General features: G+C 38.2%; 1 protein-coding gene across 6 annotated transcripts in view; it reads right to left on the bottom strand.

The window, feature by feature from the left end:
* slc4a4a (solute carrier family 4 member 4a) overlaps window positions 1-20181 on the bottom strand; it is a 93695-nt gene that overhangs the window by 39443 nt on the left and 34071 nt on the right. For 2 of the 6 annotated variants that reach the window (XM_055011187.1, XM_055011188.1), the window contains exons 5-9: window positions 16010-16145; window positions 13649-13809; window positions 9634-9813; window positions 7493-7588; window positions 5447-5523 (exon numbers count right to left, since the gene is read on the bottom strand). In XM_055011187.1, coding sequence (XP_054867162.1) covers window positions 5447-5523; window positions 7493-7588; window positions 9634-9813; window positions 13649-13809; window positions 16010-16145 — 650 coding nt within the window. The remainder of the gene's footprint in view (window positions 1-5446; window positions 5524-7492; window positions 7589-9633; window positions 9814-13648; window positions 13810-16009; window positions 16146-20181) is intronic. The other 4 variants (XM_055011190.1, XM_055011192.1, XM_055011189.1 and 1 more) reach the window with 2 other exon arrangements.

The following is a 20181-nucleotide window of genomic DNA, read 5'->3' on the forward strand; positions in this document are numbered from 1 at the left end:
AGACAATGAGCTGTTGAGCTTTCAAGCTGTGAACTGAAATTTAGCTGCCCTAAACTGGGTTAGAACAGGAACGGCAACATTTCCTCCAATCAGAATGAAGCTTTTAGTAGACGATGCATAGGACACTGTACAAATAGCTTTAAGATATAAAGTCTGAGAGCCGCTTTGTTATTCTAAAGTAAAATAAAATGATAACAGAACTCAAAAAAAGAGGATGGACTAATATTTTATCCTCTCTAGAACAGAATCAGGATAGAGAATTAAAACACTGAGTACGACTACATGAAGCCAGACTTTCTGTCATCATCACATTCGTCATTGTCAGATCCTGAACTTTCCGTCCTCAACCTCTGAAGGACCGAAATCCCATAAACTTGTGACCTTCCACTGGTGAGATCCAAACGGATCCAATCACAGCCCGTTGAACCATCTTGGCAGAGCGTTTGTCTGTAAATGATTGAGTCGAGAGGTTAAACCTGCGTAAGTACACATCTTGACCTGTGTGCGATCACAGCTAATCCATACCACACTGCCCTAATGAACCACCCACACCTCAGCCTGCTCTCATTTACTTAATCCAGCACTTTCTCACTCTGCTCTGCTACTCTGGAGCTGCTGTAACAAGTAAATAAAGTTGAATCTTGTATTACTGGTATAAAACACACAGAAATAATGTTAGTTATTTGATTGTGTCTCTTTAACTGCTGTTGGATCAGTTCAACCCAATGACAAAAAGATTTTCTGAGGTAATCAAAAGCAGTTTAAGGGGTTTGATGGGTTCCAGTCAGAGAGATCCAGTAATACAAGGATATTTTAGATTTTCAGTCAGTCAATAGCATCCGACGGAATCAGTGACATGAATGAAGTTCTTCCTCCAGCTCCCTCTGTAGTTCTTTGCCTTCCAGACCAGTGTCTTCTTCTAGCACCTTCCTTAATGTTGTGCTCGGCCTGCCGACCCTTCTGATAGTATGATTCTGCTTCGTTGAGTCTCACCACATGTCCATCCAGGGCTGGTCTATGTTGCCTAATGATGGTTGAAGCGTGGATGTGAGCCATATAGTGTGTATGTGAGCCATATAGCGACTTGTTGGTGAGGTGTGATTTCCAGATGTTTTGTTCCATCCAGAGCATTCTGGTAGAAGTCCCATCAATCCTTTTTGAGAGATTCTTCGATAGTGACCAGGAGTCAGATCCACAAAGCCAGATGGATTCCACTGACACCTTGAATCCTCTCATTTTGGTGCCGTTTTAATTGGAGATACGTATATTTTTGACAGCTCCCCAAGCTTTACCAGTTTTTGTTTCTATATCATGTGCTGTGTTGGTGTAGCCTCCAAGATCTAGGAAATGCTCAACTTTTTAGATTTCTGACCCATCTAGTTCATGCAATGTCTCCTCAGATGTTGGGTTAAGGTGCATGAACTCTGTCTTTCCGCATTTAGAAAGAGTCCAATTTGTATTGTTTCTCATTCTACCCGATGCAGAAGGATTTTATGAACAAAGAAGTACTTTTTTTTGTTATCAATTCTGAAATCAACCATAAGCTGATCCAGATATCTGAGAACAGGTGTGATGAGATATAATGTGTATTCCTTGTTGGGGCTCAGAAAGATTATTAATATTTTAGGTGCAACTAAAAACTTCAGTCTGATATCTAAAGCCCCAAACAAACGTAACCAAACTATCTTCATGGGTAGATATGACTAGAAGTAGATAGTGTCCTGTATGTGTTTATGTAATTCAGATCCATCTAAAGCAGCAGGAATGTGGAGAGAAACATGTTTTCTTTCAATGTAGATAAAATTCCGTGCGGAAGAGGTTTGCACATGAATAAAATCATCATCAAATCATCTCTAAAATACACACCTGGCCATTAAAATCTGCAAAACCAAATCAAGAAGCTAAAATGTCTGAAAACAAGCAGGATGAAGTCATTAACCTGCTACATGTCCGTAAATCTCATATCTTACTGTTTCCTGTTTGCATCAAACCTTCTATTTTTATACGTTCTTTAGAAACCTCAACAACACCTTTACGGTTCCACATTATTATATTTTTCAGTCATTTTTGTATAGTTTCTTAAATCATTTCATCATCCAGACTGTTCCATAAGTTTACATTATCTGATGAACATCTACTCTTCATCTTATCTCTACTAGCTTCAGGTTATTGGTGAAGCTGCTAGTGTGGAAACGTTCTCAGCCCGTTTGACCTCCTGAGTGATATTTACAGCCCGAGTGGGTGTGGAAGATGTGCTTCCTGTCCGGTCGTCTCTTTCACTCTATTTGTCCTACAGCAGCTTACTGGGCCGCTCTGATCTAATCCTGATCTCCTGCGTACGAACAAACGGCTGCTGTGAACTGTGATAATGGAACTATTCAGCTATCAGTAGAGTGTGATGTGTCCATTCAGGCCGAGGTCAACGCACAAACACAATGGAGCAGAACAGCAGCTTTATGGATAAGAAAATCACCTATGAAGGAATTTGTTTTGTTGCTCATCCAGTTTTATATCTAAATTATCATGGGAACTAATGGATAACACGTAGAACGTAGCACTGCTAGTATAAGCTTTTGCTTTTATTCCACCAGAAGTGTCTAAATAACACATTTAAGACTGGAATTGGAACAATGTTGTAGAAGCTACTATATTTAACCTCCTGCGCTTTCTTTAACCTTATGAGCCCTCAACTTTTTAATTTCAGTTCTTTTACTTTTCAGCTCTTCTCTTGGTCATTATAAGGTCTAGTCATCCATGCTGTATTTGTTTTTACAGTACAAGAAGCACAGGCGTGTGTTCTGCATGTGTACGTTATGTACGGATACCGAATCACATGACCTAAATATGTAGCAGGCGGCGGGAATTGATGGGACTCAGAAACACCCCCACAATTTAATCAGTTTTTCCTTGGATCATTTCTGATGGATAAGTCCTGATAAGTCCTCAGAGGTGGATTTGTAGTAGGATCACAATCATGTGATCATCAGCAGGCAGCTGATGTAGTGTTCACCTGTTGTCATGGTTACAGTGACACCGTGCCGCTATCTGGCAATGATACAGAAATCTTTAACAAATCCGTGGATCCAGACTATAAGCCGCATCACTGCCAAAATCTAATCACTTGGTCCTTGTGTCATTTCTGACCTTCCCTGAAAATTTCATCCAAATCCGTTAGTCTGTTTTTGAGAAATGTTGCTGACAGACAGACAGACAGACAAACGTACACCAATCGTCACAGAACTACCGCGTTCCTTGGCGGCATAAAAAGCAGACTTAGAAATTGCTTGGGGTTCAGAGGGCTAACGTCTTTATGCAATGGTGATTTGCAGTTTAACACGGAGCTGTATGCAACTTTAATTACTATTGGCGTAAAGTTTAAAAAGTTTATTTTCGCAACACTTTGTCCCACAGATAAGAAACGCTGAAAAGGTCAAGTCATGCCGTTTTATTTTATGTGTGTTGCACCACACTGTAATAAATACGTCGAAAGCAGCTCAGGCTAGAAGGAAAATTTATTCAGACTCAACGTGTAGATGTTGGTTTGTAAGGGTTAATGGTAGCTGTAGTCAGTGTTGTGGTTTTCCACTTAAAAGCAGGACTGATAAGAAGTGTGTCATACTAACATCAGAGGCCAAAGGAGAAGTACAATGAGAAAAAAAAATAAATCCAGTATCTCAGGAGTGGCAGATAATCTAAGACAGAGTAAAGTGGAAATACACTGGAAGAGTCTCAGGGTGTGTCCTGATATTCTAATGTAATCATTTACTTTTTATTCCCCCCTCCCCCCTTCTCTCGTTCTGCTACCAATTGTTCCCACGTTTATCAGCCTCGTCCTCCCTGCTGAATCATCTTGCCACCAAAGATTTCCACATTAACCACTAAAGATGAAGTCTATTCAGAACAGACTTGGAATAAAATGCTAGTCGTAGAGACGCAGCGAGCTGAACCATGACGACGGAACAATGCACTTTAGTCGATGTTATCTCTGAACCAGCAGCTACATTCTGCCTGGTTCTGCTCTGACTGGATGAAGCTACATCTGTCCGTCTGCTCCAGTCAGGCTTGAAAGACTTTTCCTTCTGACAAATGTCATTTCAAGCAGGCTGTTAAATAAATGATTGACTCTTCTCACCTTTACTGGCCTGATTGGACTGGAGCGTCACTTTGCTTTTGACATTTAATTGGGGAAAAAAAAGATTCTACACATGACGTTAATGCTACATGTCCCCTGGTGTGTTTTTCAGAATAAAAGGCCATCAAGCTGAATTTTACATCTGGTTTAATTAGCTTTTGAAACATGTTTCTGTTGCTGTCATTTTTACTTACTGTGGGCTAATTTTTTTACTGCAATATATAAAGTACTGTACCTCTATAGAAACAGCACAACCGTGAAGGAAACAAAACTAAAAAATGTCTTCTGTGCAGTTTGACAAAGTCATGTCATAAATTTTATTATTATCCCTTATTAATCCCATAAGGGGAAATTCAGATTTTTGCATGTCCCCCCAATTGGGGAGTCAGAGCGCAGGGTCAGTCACAGTACAGCGCCCCCTGGAGCAGGAAGGGTTAAGGGCCTCGCTCAAGTGGCCGCATCGGGGTTTGAACAACCGACCTTCTGATTAGTAGTCCAGAGACTTAACCGTTGCGCCACCACTGCCCCCAATCATAATCATAAAAAAAGGGGGAAAATGGGAGTTTAATGTCTTTGTTATCAGAATAAATCTAAATGTACGACACAGGTGGTTCCAATCCTGGAAAGAAAAGAGTGACTTTACATACTAATGATGTTTTACTACTTACATGAATCTGTTTTCATACTTTGTGTAAACGCTGCCTGCAGTTCAGCTGAAAACTCCCTCATTTTTTGTCATGTGACTGCTGGTCACAGCTGAGTCATTAATGTCTTCACGGTTACACAAATGAATGCAGATTTTTTAGTTTTTTACAGAATCCGGTTAGTACTGATGCTTTATTTTTGGTGATTTTTTTAAATGAGACATGTAGAATAATGAGATTTTAATGAAATATCACATTTTTAACCTCAGATTTGGTTAATTTTTTTCCCAGTAAAACCAAAAGTCACCCATGATGAGTTTGAAAGTTTACATTCTTTCTGTTTTTTACAGCTTCTGGTTCTAATACATGGTGTAAGATAACATACCTTTGGGATGAGGAGGACCAATGCCTACTTGTCTGGTGAAATTATGTGATAAACAATATCATGATCTTAATAATTCAATGGTTAGTTTCTTACATATCTGATCAGAAAACAGAACAGCAGACAGAAAATCTTTATATTCTACGACATCGAAATGTTTAAGCCCCAAGGCTGAATTAATTTAATTTTATCTTCATTGAAAAAAAAAAAAGCTTTTCTTTCAAGAATAAGGACATTTCTGAGTGACCCCAAACTTTTGAGCGGTAGTGTATAACCAGGTCAACTCACCTGGTCCTTTTCCGGTTTGTCGGAGATGTCGTTGAGGCTGCTGGACGTCAGGTTCCGGTGGGTCGTAGTCGGACTGTCTGTTTAAATACAACACTGAGCCGTTAGAGCAGCTTCACCTTCACCGAGATCTAAATAACTAAGTTTGGAAAAGAGGAAGGCATAGACCCAGGAAAAGACAGTGGCCCAGAGGGTTTCCTCCACAAGCAGCACCATAAAAGAATTACCAAGACAGCAGTGATACTCATGCAAACTGTAGGACAGAAAGACGCCACTGACCGTCGTTTATACCGTCATGTGATAAAGTCTGGAGTCCGAGTCATCAACACTGGTCCGGCAAATAGAAGAAATGTCTGACAGGATAATAACTGGATAATAATTGGAATTCTGCAGCTTAGTGCTACGTCACCGTTCACATTCTACCACTAGAGCTGCAACAAATATTCAACTAATTCTCCACTATTAAAATAATCAGCAACTATTTTGATAATTGACTCGTTGTTTTGAGTAGTTAAAAAATAAATAAATTCAGATTTTCTAGTGTCTTTCCTCCTCTGTAACAGCAAACTTAAAATCTTCTGGTTGTAAAACAAAAACGAACAAAAACACGACATTTAAAGACATCATCTTAGGCTTTGAGAAAATCTGATCAATATTTTTCTCATATTTTAAAATTCAAGTAAACAACCGATTAATTGACAAATAAAAAAATAGTTTGTTGCAGAGAGGGTTTATATCGACAGTATTTAAAGTTCAGTGTTGAATATGTTCAAATAAATTATCTGTTTTCAAAGGACAGCTGGTCTCAGTTAATCAATTTAAATAAAACAGTATAATTAATATTCTTCATTCATCTTTCTTCATGCTTATCCAGCTTGTGCAAAGTTAGCTTGAGCAGCAGCTGCAGATGGTCTCGGTCTAATCTGAGCTTCACTGTGGAGAATATCTGCCCGTCCTCGTGTCCTTCCTTTCACTTCAAAGTGCTCTAAGTGCTTCCTTCATGTGAAGCAGGTGAACGTCAGGCTGATTGATGGACTGCTGACTTTTGGTTTTCAGCTCGTCAAACTGCAGCATCAGAGAGCTGACAGCAGAGTTTGACCTTACTTCAGTCCTGGAGCTGCCAGAGATCACTAATAAAAAACCCAACGAGTGCAAAATGTGGTGCCACTGTAGCCTTTGGAACATCTGCCTCTTCAGCATTGTGGGTAATAACGTGTGTGTCAGTGTGATGCAGCCACTAGAAATAAAAATCAGACTATAAAGTGTTTTATAGAACAAAAGATCAACAAAAATAAAATTATGCAAAATGAGGGCTCAACTATTGCTGTGAAATACTCCAAATAAATCCTAATCTGAAAGGGAAGGTTTTATTTTTTTAAAAATGTCTAACACAACTTAAAAAAAAGCTATTTATTAACGGTATTAAGCACATAAAAATGAAATCTATTTTACTGCATTCTTGTGAATGAGATTTTTACATTCCTGTTGGTCGCAACTACATTTAAACTGCAGCTCAGTTCTGATTGGACATAAATCTGATTCTGTATCAACAACACAAAGCTGCACAGACTCACAAATAATCCACAAAATGAGACACATAATATTTTATTTTCATTTATAAATCGATTGATTTTTGCAGTTATTTTTGTTGCTGCCTGACAGGTTGTTTTACCTGTGCTATGTAAAATACAATAAAATAAAATAAAGGTAAACTTAAATTCTTCTATGCCATTTGAATATGTAATAAATACACATTTAAAGCAATGCATGCCTTTGAAATCTCATATTTGTTTTAGAATATGTTAATATTTAAATGGTATCATGTGATAGGGTACACAATATATATTGAACTGAAGCTTTAAAAAATATATTACGCATTGTAATATTGTTAGAAAAAACACAACTAAGGTATCATTTTTAAATTGTCCAGCCCAAGTAAAACACAGCAGCTTAGTGGTGTTTCTTAGAGATGATCAGTTTAGTCCAATCAGCTGACAGATGCTGATAACTGAGAACAGTGTGAGTGTATTCTGGTCCAGGAGGACTTACTAAGCCAGTCCATGCTGCTGCTCCTCTGGGTCTGCAGGTCCTCCATTGAGATGCGACCTGACAGGCAGGTCACCGAGTTCTCAAGAGGACTGCGAGCTTTTAGTAGCAGCAGCAGGTTTATCGAACCACATCCAGGCAGCAAAAAGGAGGAAGGACAGATGGAAGGCAGAGGTGAAGGCAGAGACTGAGGCCAAGCAGGAGATTAGTTAAAGGAGCAAAACCAAGAAGCTGTTGAAAGATGTGAGGGACAGAATTTATCTGCATTTAGTGCAGAGAAACAGTGAAGCAAGACGATGAATAAATAAACCACGAGTCACTGGACAGAAAACTGTAATTTAACCCTGTAAAACCCACTGTTGCAAAAATACAATGTAAGTTTTGTTTTTTAGTAGTTTTTATTATTTGTATCTAAATAAATATACATCGTGTTGGCAATTTTTTTTCTATATCTGGGTTTTACAGAGTATGTATGTATGTATGTATGTATGTACATACATATGTAATAGATGTTTAGATTTTTTAATTACTAGTTTTTATTTTTTTATTTATATATATATATATATATATATATATATATATATATATATATATATATATATATATATATACATGTGTTATTTTTGCTAATTGTTTTCAATATTTGGGTTTTCAGAGGTCAGCAAATAAAATGATTTTACCTCAAAGAGATGCAATCAATTTGTGATTATTGGTGAAGCTTTTTATCGTTGCTTTGATGTGGGTAAAAGGTTCAGGCTTTAATGTGGTGAATTTCCATTTGTTCCCAAATCTGACAGTAGCTAATAAATGACTTTACTCTCCAGTGACTCGCAACTGATAACAGATTAATTACACAAAGTGAGACTTCTACTTATTCAGTGTGCAGCGATCATTGTTATTGTCAGATAAGCGTGTCGTCGGGGTGTTACTGTTCTCATGTTGGAGATGATCTGAATCACTTTAATGTTGTTCTCTGTTGTTTAATGACGTTTTCAGTCGCTGCTCAGAGCTCAGAAAACTTAACTGTTCATTTAAATTTCATTAACTGAGGATTTTGTGACAGAATTTAATTTCACGCCGCAGTCTGATATTCAGAATCCACTGGATTGGCGTTAAATCCATTTTGCACAGCAGCAGTGAAAACCCAATTAAATGTGGCAAATTAAATCATTTTCATACTTTTATTTATGTTTTTTTTCCATAAATCTTAAGTTCTTCTTGAAGTAATTCTGTTTCTGATCGTCTCCAGTGAGATTAAGCAACAGCCCGTCCTGTGAAGGAAAAGAGTTATTACATTATACTCTAAATAAAACGTGCATTTAATGCTTTGATGCGCAGTGTGGGTCAGGAGATTTCATTTTCCACTGGATTTGGATCAATTTGACCCATGCTGCGCATCAAAGGGTTAATCATAGTTAATGAAGTGAAACCTCACTGTAAGCATGAATCATGAATTTCAGAGATTTTGACTGATGGAACTGATAATCTCTCAGCTTCAGAACACTGGTGAGCTTTATGATTTCTGCTGGGCCTTGGACTTTTCTCACCAGGGTCATAAAATCATGAGACTACAGCTGATGTCGATCTGAAATTATCTCCAGCTGCACTTAGAGGTGCTGCTGATAAAGTTTACTTCTGATCAATTAAGTTATGAATCTATGAATGCAGTTAGTACAGTAGTCTACAGTGAGTACATTAAAGTGCTGTTAGACTGATAACTAAAGTTTGTGATGAAATAGAAGACATTTACACAAGCTTATTTTACTAATTAAATGTTGAGTTTAGTGAGCAAGCTGTACTGTAGTTTTTGTGTTAACACATTAAAAGTCCAGTAAAAGGGGAAAAAAAATCTGGTAAAGTCTCCAATTAAAAAAGTTTTCCTGCATCTATTGGTTCCAGCTGAATCTTATTTGTGACAATTTGGTGCCACATTAGTAGGTTCATGCAGAGGAGGGCAGCAGACACTGGCATTCATCACTGCCCCAAAACTCTCTGTGCACCTCAGACTCTAACTAAAATAAAATCCTAATTAAACCCAAGTAGATTATTCTCATAAAATCCCAAATTAAATATCATTTTTTTATTCTACTTAAAAATCTAAATAAAAAAAGAAGAAGACTGCACCAAACTGGCACCAGTATTACCGTTCTCCTGGTTGGAAAACAGCCTACTTGCACTGGAGACCGTCTTGCCGATGTCGGCCAGAGAGCGAAGGTTGGACTTCTTGGTCTGGTGGCGATGTTTCCGTAGCAACGTGTACATCACTTTGTCCTTCAGCTCAGGTTTCAGCTGTCCGATCTCGATCTGGTTGTCGGTGATCTGCTCTGAAGGTGCAGAGAGAGGAAGAAGGTAGTGAGGAAAAATATAGAAAAAAGGTCTACGACTTGGAGTCTGATCACGCTGCACTATCATACCCAACAACAGCACTTTGTTTTTAATTTTTGTATCATTTCAGAGCACTTTCCTCACTTTACATGAAAATAATTCAAAAGTTAATGAAATCTGAAGACATAAATGAAAAAAAAAGGTCACACAGCCTGAGTGTCAGCAAGCTACAATTAATAAATGCTTTGTATTTTCAATCAATCAATCAAACTTTATTTATATAGCACTTTTCATACAGTTAAAAATGCAACGCAAAGTGCTTTACAACATTAAAAACATTAAAAAGAAGGAAACCCGTCCCTCCCTCCCTCCCTCCATATATACATATATGCACACAACTGCAGGAGCACGCACACGTACACACGTCCACACACACATACATACACACACACACCCATACATACACAGACACACACACGCCCACAGACACACACTCCCACCACTGACAGTAGGGAGACATGGCATTTATTATTATTATTTTGGCTATTTATATGAATAATTTAGTGGTTTACAAGGATTCTTTACTGTTTCTATTAATATATTGATATCTACAGCTACTATATTCATGTACTTAGTGTGTTCATACTACTCTGACATGACAATTTTTTTGGAAAACACAACATGCCTGTGAAACCCAACAGCAGATTTTTTTTTAAAGTTTTTTGTTATTTTAACTTCTCAGTTATACCAAAAAACTCAAATTTTTCACTTTATTGAAGAATCTTATTACTGCAAATGGTGTATATTTGGAGGATGTAGAATGCATGTCGAATTAAGTGAATATAAACATTTTAGGCTTAAATTTGGTTAATTTTCTTGATGCAACTGTTTAGTTCAGGGACCATCAGAGCTGAAAATCTAAAGATTTTTCTGACTTTACAGTTTGAAACACATATAAAAAAAAACACAAAACATGCCTAAAAAAGTTTAATTTTTTTCCAGAATCTGATTGGTGCCAGAAGTTTGTATTTGGAGCATTTTTCAAGGAGTCGTGGAGAACTCAGTGAATTTGATAAAAACATTAAAATTTTATGTTTATTCTATTTATACTGCAACATACTGTGTATAACGCATTTTACTGCTTCGTTTGCACGTCTGGTTAAATGTTAAACTGCAAAGACCAGAAAGTTGATTCTAATCAAATCTAATCTACTGGAAAGGTGTGAATTCAGACAGGCCTCCTAACTGTCTAATTTTAAAACTTTTCTTAAAACCCACCTCTTTTCTTTGGCTTTTCACGTCGCCTAGGTTTGTTGTTTCCGTGTGCACATGTTATATCTGGGATGCGCAGTCCAGTCTATTTGTTGTTTATGTTTTATTGTGTATTTTGCTTTTAGTTCTATTATTTTTTTATCTAGTTCTATTGTTTTTATATTAGTTTTATTATTTTTATCCTCTGATCATGTTTTTACTCCTCTGTACAGCACTTTGGTCAACTCTGGTTGTTTTAAAGTGCTTTAGAAACAAATACATCTGATTTGAATTGTTTCAGCATTACGTGACATAAGCGACTTGAACATTTTAGAGTTTTATTTCAAAAAGTGCTGATTAAAGAATAAGTTAATGAATAAAAGCCCCATTTTAGAACATTTTAGGAAATGTTTAAGATGCCTAAAATTACACCTGTTGATCTTTTAAATCGTGTTTTCGTGTTTTGTCCCTTCATGTAGACTTCATTTAGCCACATCATCACTCCCAGCCAATATCCACGTCGCCATAAAAAGCCTCGTCATACTTCTGAGGACTCAATTAGAGCCTCCCAGACTGTACAGCTCCTGCATCAGTCTTCGTGGCATCATGAAATGGCTCAATCAAAAGGTCGAGCCTGTTTTTAAAAAAGAAGGTCAGAAGCCCGAGCGCTGACAGAAAGCAGCCTCGGGGTGGTTTCTCTTCTCGTCGCTGCCATTAATGGCCCATCAGTCAGGGGCCTCGTGCAGCACACTCAATTACTTCACATTAATCAGTCCAAGTGGGAACTCTTCCTCGTGCTCTGTCATGCAGACACGAACGTCAGGGTGGTGGCATGGCATGGGAGAGCTGAGACATTATCATCTCCGGACACGGTTGGCTGTCCTCAAATTAGGAAGGCTTTTGTGAAGAAATGTTCAAACTATTATTTAAGTCCAACTGGTTTTGTAATAAAGAAGTCCAGAGCAGCCTGGAGCTCTACTGTGGGCTTTTGTTACTCTTAAAAGAAAAGAGAGGAAGGAAAGAAACCTCTGAATGTCCTGAATATCACCTAGCAGATCACATCAAGCAGGAAGATGTTGAGCTTTATCCGACCTCATACAGCAGAAAAAAACTAGACATCTAGGCATGATAAATCCACAGAAAATATAAGTTAAAAACTCTACAATTTGATTATTTTGTATTAAATTTTAGAGCAAAACCCTAAACTGTGCTGCTAATTTGGAGATGTAAAATTATATTTCACATTTTGCGATATTTTCATACATATTCACTCCAGGCAACAAGAATTATGAATCCTTTTCATTGTTACTCCACCAAGGAACGCGGTGGACTTATGTGACGATCACCGTATGTTTGTCCTTCTGTCTGTTACACCGTCTGTGTGCAACATTACTCGAAAACAGACCAACAGATTTGGATGAAATTTTCAGGGAAGGTCAGAAATGACTCAAAAACCAAGTGAATAGATTCTGGCAGTGATGCAGCTTATAGTCTGGATCCACAGATTTGTTAAAGATTTCTGTATCATTGCCAGATAGCGGCACGGCGTCACTGTAACCATGACAACAAGTGAACACTACATCAGCTGCTTGCTGATGATCACATGATTGTGAGCCTACTACAAATCCACCTCTGAGGACTTATCAGGACTTATCCATCAGAAATGATCCAAGGAACAACTGATTAAATTGTGGGGGTGTTTCTGAGTCCCATCAATTCCCGCCACCTGCTACATATTTAGGTCATGTGATTCCAAAATGACGCAAATTTTGTTCAAAATGACTGGAAGCTTTTCCAGACTTTCTTCAAAATTAGATAAGAAATTATCCAAAATTATCTAAAACCTGTTCAAAATAACTAAAAATTGTCCAAAATGATGCCAATTTTGTTCAGAATAATTCAGACTTTTTTCAAAATTAGATTAAAAAAAATGATCCAGTATTATTTTAAGCTTGTTCAAAATGACTAAATATTGTCCAGAATGCCTTGAAACTTGTTCACAATGAGTTGGTATCCGTACATAACATACACATGCATAACACACGCCTGTGCTCAGCACAAGGTCATTGTGTTTGTGGGTACATCTGTATTAAATGGACACATTCTATGTTGATTTCTGATCATCAATAACTAATAAACAAATGCTGCATTTCTAAAAAAAAATGCTGCATTTCTTACAATGCCATATGGGGGAATGAACAGCTTTGGCGGAGTACTGCGCTCTCTGAGTGCCTTTCTTGTTATATAAGTTAAGTTTGGGAGCAGATTATGACGGTGGTTAAACACTTTAAGGTAAAATGCTGAATTGATGTGACACTGGATGAAGACTACTATCTTCAAACGTCCACCTTCACCTTCGTCTGACTACTTTTCCTTTCAGCATCACAATGTGCAAATAATGTATGAAAGCCATAAATACACATGACAGTAATAGTTGCTGGCTGAGTTGAGTCACCGTTTATTACCTTTGTTGAAATAAATAAAACAGCATGAGGCCTATAGATTATATTTTGATACAGTGGCTGATACTTTAGTCCTCAGAGATGGAAACTGATTAGAAAAGATGACCAGAGGTGAACTTACCGACAACCTGAGGCAGAGTGAAAGCTTCCAAGTCCAGCATGATGGTGCCTTTTTCTATGCAGGTCCTCAGTTCAAACAGGCTGTGTAAAGACAGCGTGGCCACGTGTGGTTTACTCCAGCGCTCACCTCCTTTCTCCACCTTCTCCTCAAACTTGATCCACCTGGAAAGATAAGAAAAAACAATTAGAGCAAAAGGACAAGTTACAACCAAACATTAAAACAGTTTTTTGCCATAATCTAGGATAAACACTTAAATGGAAGTGCAATTCCATACAACAAATAAATATATTAACATAAATGGCATCCTTAGATGACATGACAGTCACAACATATGGACACACAATCAAGATAAATGAAGCTGATATCAAAGTTATACAGTGATTTCTTCCAGATTAAACATAAATATGATGCACATCTCTATGTTTCATGTCTGTTATTATATATTAGAGGTTCTGTAGATGCACCACATATCTTATAGCTGCCTCACCTGTTGCCATTATAGAAGCTGTACACAATAATGTCAAAATATCCCTCACAGTGGAAAAAATCACATCTGAATATTATTTTGTGGGAGGAAATTAAAGACTATCAACCTTTGCCTTTAAAGATTGGGCGGGAAAAAAATGACAAGAAATGTATTTTGAGCAGGAAACAAGTGATAAATTCTCAAAAATTCTCACAAAATTTGGTAAGTAAATGCACTTCAGCATTCCAAACTGTCTTTTATTTAATTTTATTTCTACTTAAAGTCAAATTAAAAGCTGTGTGATGTAAACCAGTCAGACAGGTGCATCTGAAATTGATGAACATCTCTATTTTTGCAGACTGCGTGCAATACTTTTCTCTTTATTTTTGTTTTTTCTGAAGGCAAAATGATAAATTCTTAAATTCAGATGTAGAATCCTGACTTGTCTTTGAGTCAGTATGTATTTAATCAGTCCCCCTCCTGCCTCCCTCGGAGTCAGACGGATGAGAAAGTGAACTGGTACTGAGCAGCTGTTTCTATACCAGTGTTTTATTTGGCCAGTTTGGCTGCTAAAGCTGCGCTTGGCAGATTTCCAGCACTACCCGGCACTTGTGAGACCTTTTATTCACTCTGAGGCCCCTGAGTGCACTTGGAGAGACTTTGCACCACCTCTTAATCTCTGCAGTTATTTGCAGAATAATGAGTTTATCATTAAATATGCAGGATTTATTTTTTGCGCCTTTTGTAAGACAAATATACAAGTATTTAAACTTAAATAGTAAACAACAGGTTCTTTTTGTGAAGCATCTGGTACTGCAGTCCACTTCCACTTTTACAGTTTAACCCTGATAATCCTCTTATCGATAAATTCTATAGATTTTTTATTTGTACACTCTTGACTGAGGAGTAACACACAATTTCTTATTCCTACTTGCTTAAGAAACTATCCTTGTGCTTGTTTTATTTCCTTTTTATCATACCTTTTTTTTGCATATCTTGGTACTTTATGATGCATAGCAAGTTTATTCCACTGTATACTAAATGTTGCATTTTCAGAGAAAGACAAGAGACTCTATCTTGCTGTATCCTTAAAGGAATGCCAAGTATTTGCAATTTTGGTCTTTTTTGTTTGTTTTTCATAAGTTTTTCTCAAACAGTTGTCATAATCCACAATCAAATGCCATAATGTACTCGTTTAATTTGCATTTTCATTGATTTATTTGGGCAAATTAAGGTCAAATTAAGGACAAACACATAGTGTCACAGAATTTTGACATAAAGATTCAGTTAAAATCTATTGGTGCTGATCCTTCACCAATCTAAGCTGGACAAATTTATCATCTGTCACAATAAATTCTGGACCAAACAAAACTTAAAACTAGCTTTTAATGAGAATATTACCAGAAGTTGATCTTAAAATGCACTTTTACAGTATACTTTTTAAGTTTAATTAAAGTTATTGGATATAGCAGATTAGTCAAGCAACAGTTTTAACCACCTAAAACTTCTATCTGGTCAGAGATTAAGAAGGCAAATCAACTCCTTTGCTGTCTCAAACGGCAGCCCAGGGATCCAGTTTCCCCCCTGAGAGAGCTTCACTCATCCAATGCTAATGAAGTATAAACAACCATCCCATCACATCCCACTAGTGGGCCACACAGGAGAAACCTGTGGAGCCCTGTGAGCTTGACTTTAGACTGACAAGTGGCTGAAGTTCACAAATGTTCTCTAATCTGGGGTTTAAAACCATCTTCTGAAGTAAATAAAGAGTCATTGAGGTATATTTAACACGCTTAATTAACAAAAGTTTTACTGTGTGGAGGAGTTTTCACAGGCCCTGCATTAGTAAAAGTAGAAGGTTTGTAAACGTCATTACAAGCCTCTGAGATTCCTACCTGGCCGTCTCCTTCCACTCCAGCTCCTGTCCATCCACAGACAGCAGCTCGTCCAGCTCGGTAAAGAGCTGTGGGGGCGCCGGACCGTCATCCTCCTCCCCAAGGATGAAGCGAATCCTCTCGGCCGCAGGTGAGACTGTGGAGAGAGGAAAAATACTGCGGTTCATAGGCTGGCGGTGGTGGTCGTTGGGCAAAGGTTTGGGCTTGTCGTCCTCAGTTGGACCCTTCCCATTGACCTCGGGAGGAGGTGGAGGTGGGAGGATTTTCACCATGACCTCCTCTCCTTTCCCCTTGGTGTCCTCTTCCTTTTCCTCCTTCTCCTCTTGGTTATTGTTGTTGTTGGACATCTTTAAAATCTCAGTGACCCAGCCAGCTGACCCAGGGCTTGCTAATCAGACTAGAAGAGTCCAACGAAGTCCCGAAGCAGCAGCTCGACCCTCATTAAAGTCTCGGGGGGAAGTGACGGCGGCTCTCGGCTCCCTGCTCCAGGACTTTGTGAACCAGGTAGGAGGGGGCCGATGGGGTTTTAAGGGTCCCCTCAGTGACAGTGTCCCCACAGCTTCTCCCTCTCTGTCCCCCCTTCGCTGTTCAAACAGGCGTCCAACCATTGGCCCTCCAGCCTTGGCAACCTGCCCTGAAGCGCCTCATTAACAATTAGGAAATGGTCCACAAACTAGCCTATTCTCCGGCTGTGGCTTGGCTTTCCCTCCCCTTGTCTTCTCATTTGAATTTTGAGAGAGTAGCACTAAACAAAAGCCAAACACAATCCCAACAGGACTGATATATAAATACTTTCCAGTGCTGTTCAAACACATCGACACAATCGCAGCTTCTTCCAACAAGTGCACTCAATATCTAAGATGTGAACGACGGCCCACCAACAGTCTCCACCCCGTGAAGAGTGCTGTCATTAGCAAACAAGCACACAAGACCAGTACATGACGCATGATTAGAGATACAGCTATTTACAGAAAAGCATGTCTGTTTAGATTCTCAGTCATCCGGGTCATGGTAATCCTCGGACCTTCAGTAAAAAGCAACTATTCTTTTAGGTTCTTCAATTCAAGAACCTTGAAACCTCTAAGGATGACAGAGAAGCATATAAACAAAATGAAGCCATCTCTGCTTTCGATTGTGTAACAGGTGCACACAGGCCTGAATACTCAAATACAAGACGTTGTCAACCTAAACGGAGCACAGCAGCCATTATTGTTATTGATTACCGCTGCTCTTCACCTGCAAGGTCACTGCAAATGGAAGTCCTGCTGTGTCATTTCATTCAGAAGGATCCATTAGACTGCAGGCAGTCAGATGGAAATCAGTTCATTTTAATCTGGTGTAAATGTAGGAATGTTGCATCTCTAATTAAGTTTAAGCTCTTAATAAAGAGTGAAATGTTAATAATGTCAGTTGATCATTAGTATAAGAGATATTCCTTCACAATGACATTTTACTCCAATTTGTCAGCAATACTATGATTTGTTTTGATGTGGCAATTCTAATTTAATGATATGTTTTGTACTTGTGTTGAGGCTCACTGGATGAAGTCTACAGCAAAAAAAATTATAATTATTATAATTAAATAAGACCCCCTCCAGTGAAATTTTTTTGAAATTGTTAACATGTCCAAAATGTGCTATTTTATACATTACAAGAAAAATCCTGAGTGAAATAAGCAGTAAGCACTATGGATGTGCATTTACACCTGAAAACTAAACTGTAATAATGATGGTGTCAAAAATCCAAATTTTCAGGCTTCGTATGTAACAAATATAAGGAATTAATCCTGTCTACATGCAGAGTAGATCCTTCTGTATCATTATTCTTCTTCAGAATCATTTACTAGTTCAAACATGAGCCACTGAATTACTGCCATATTACTACATGCCATTGTGTAGTGTAGAGCAGTTTTACAGTAGAGTTGAAGGTGAGCTGGTGTGCTCGAGCTGCAGTCGGTAAGGAGGGATGAGTGAAGAAAGAGGCACAGAGCTACACTTTCCAGAGGAAGCAACTGCATATAGTGACATTTAAGCCCTTTTAAGGGAAAAAAGGATTGTTTAAAGGGGAAAAAACTTAAACTTGTAAACTTGGTACATAGAGATGAGTTTTTATGGGTTTAATCACTTGGGACTTGAAAATAAGTATTTTAATTATTTTAAATTTAGCTGAAACATTAGATTCTTACTCAGTATTTTGGTTTATTTAGGTTTCTATGTAGATCTGCCACATTACTTTGGTTTATTCCAAACCGTCTTTTCACATTTTGTGTTAAGAAACTGAGAAGTGTTGACCTGCATACAAAATATACCAACTGTGCAGTTCTCTTATTTGACTAAAACTACTTGAATATATTGTCTTTCTCTATATAACAAACACTACCAGTCTGACTTTGACTTTGACTTTTCTGGAAAGTGAGGACATTTTATCTGGTCCTCTTTCTTCCAGGGGTTTTTTTTTGTGGGTTGAGAGCTGGATGAAAGGGTTAAAGACTGCATTATGTCAGTGAGGGTCCTCACAAGTACAAAACGTCTGTGTGTGTGTGTGTGTGTGTGTGTGTGTGTGTGCGTGTGCGTGCGTGCGTGCGTGCGTGCGTGCGTGCGTGCGTGCGTGCGTGCGTGCGTGCGTGTGTGTGTGCGTGTGTGTGTGCCTGTGAGATAATAACAAAGCTGGCTGATCTGATTACATCATAGGCTGCTAATATTTCAGTGCCAGTGTTGATGACAGAGATTGAACCTGGTTAAAACTTAACTTTTTCAGAGTTTCTCTCTGAATTTCAGTGCCATCAGTCTAAAACTAGTGTCACAAGCAAATAAAATGACCACAGAAACCAAAAGAAATGAAATGGTTGACTTTGAAAAAGTGGTGAATAATCTCTGAAAAGAAACTTGTGTGTTACCCTGGTCTTGAATTAAGAGTTCATTTAAATAAACACTAACAGTAACATTTACAAATGTTTTACTGATGTAGGTATTTCAACCATACTCCAACTCACTGTTTTCATCAGAACGTATGAAGAACCAAAATGTCACAAATATATTTTTGTAAGTTGGAAAGTGTGCAGTAGTGTGTTAAAAAAACTTTCTGCCATTGTCTTATTTACCTGTGAAGGTAAAAACAAGCTGCACCACAGAAGAAGGACAATAAACCACTCTAACCCAAGAGCTGAGTCTTCAACTGCACTTTACTTTGCAGGTGAAATTCAGACGTTTACATACACGCCTCACTTAATATCACATCATCCATTGCATTGAGTCTTTCATTCATTCCGTCAGCGGTGCGGCTGAATAGTAAATGAGGTGAAGGCTTGCAGTTTCCCCTTATTGTGATTTCTGCAGCATAATAACAACAACAGCAGCAGGTACGAGCCAGACAAGCTGCTGAAAGATTACTAGGTGGGAATAAACTGTCTGCCGGTGCGCACACACACACACACACACACACACACACACACACACACACACACACACACACACACACACACACACACACACACACACACACACACACACACACACACACACGAACACACACACACACACACACACATTTCCACAAGCTGCAACTAACTTAAGTCACCACAACCTGTTTAATAACACCTCAGGGGGAATAATTTACATGTGCGTTACACACATTCAGCTGAAACTCGTATCCAGAGCGATTTACGTTGATTACAGTAAACAGTGAAAACAAGCTTTAAATACCGATATGGGCCAAAATTGCATGTGAACAATGTAAGCTAAGGGCAAAGAGTTCAGGGATGCAGAATCACACAGAGCATCTACCGCAGAAATCCTTCAATGTGCGTAGTGTTTTTAAAAAATTAAGTAAATAAGAAGCACTGTAAGAACAGGGCAGTAAAGGTACTTTTTTCAACCAAGCAGCATGAAATAGTTGACAGTGATAGTAAAATAATAAGTGTTATTTTCTTCCCTGTGAAGTCAAGGTAAACCATTGTGCTGAAGGAAACACATTGTCTTTGCAGAAATAAACTTTACCACAAGAGAAGGAAAAGTTCACAACCAGAATCCACAGTTTGATTCTGCATATTCAAACTACAATCTATTACTAATTACAGATTTATGTCCAGCATTTATCGTAATTTACACTAAAGGAATGACACTTTCAGTTGAATATTATCACAAGACCTCGAACATATTTAAACGTGCATGAAT

Source organism: Amphiprion ocellaris, chromosome 6 (genome assembly GCF_022539595.1).
Source record: "Amphiprion ocellaris isolate individual 3 ecotype Okinawa chromosome 6, ASM2253959v1, whole genome shotgun sequence".
Lineage (NCBI taxonomy): Eukaryota > Metazoa > Chordata > Actinopteri > Pomacentridae > Amphiprion > Amphiprion ocellaris.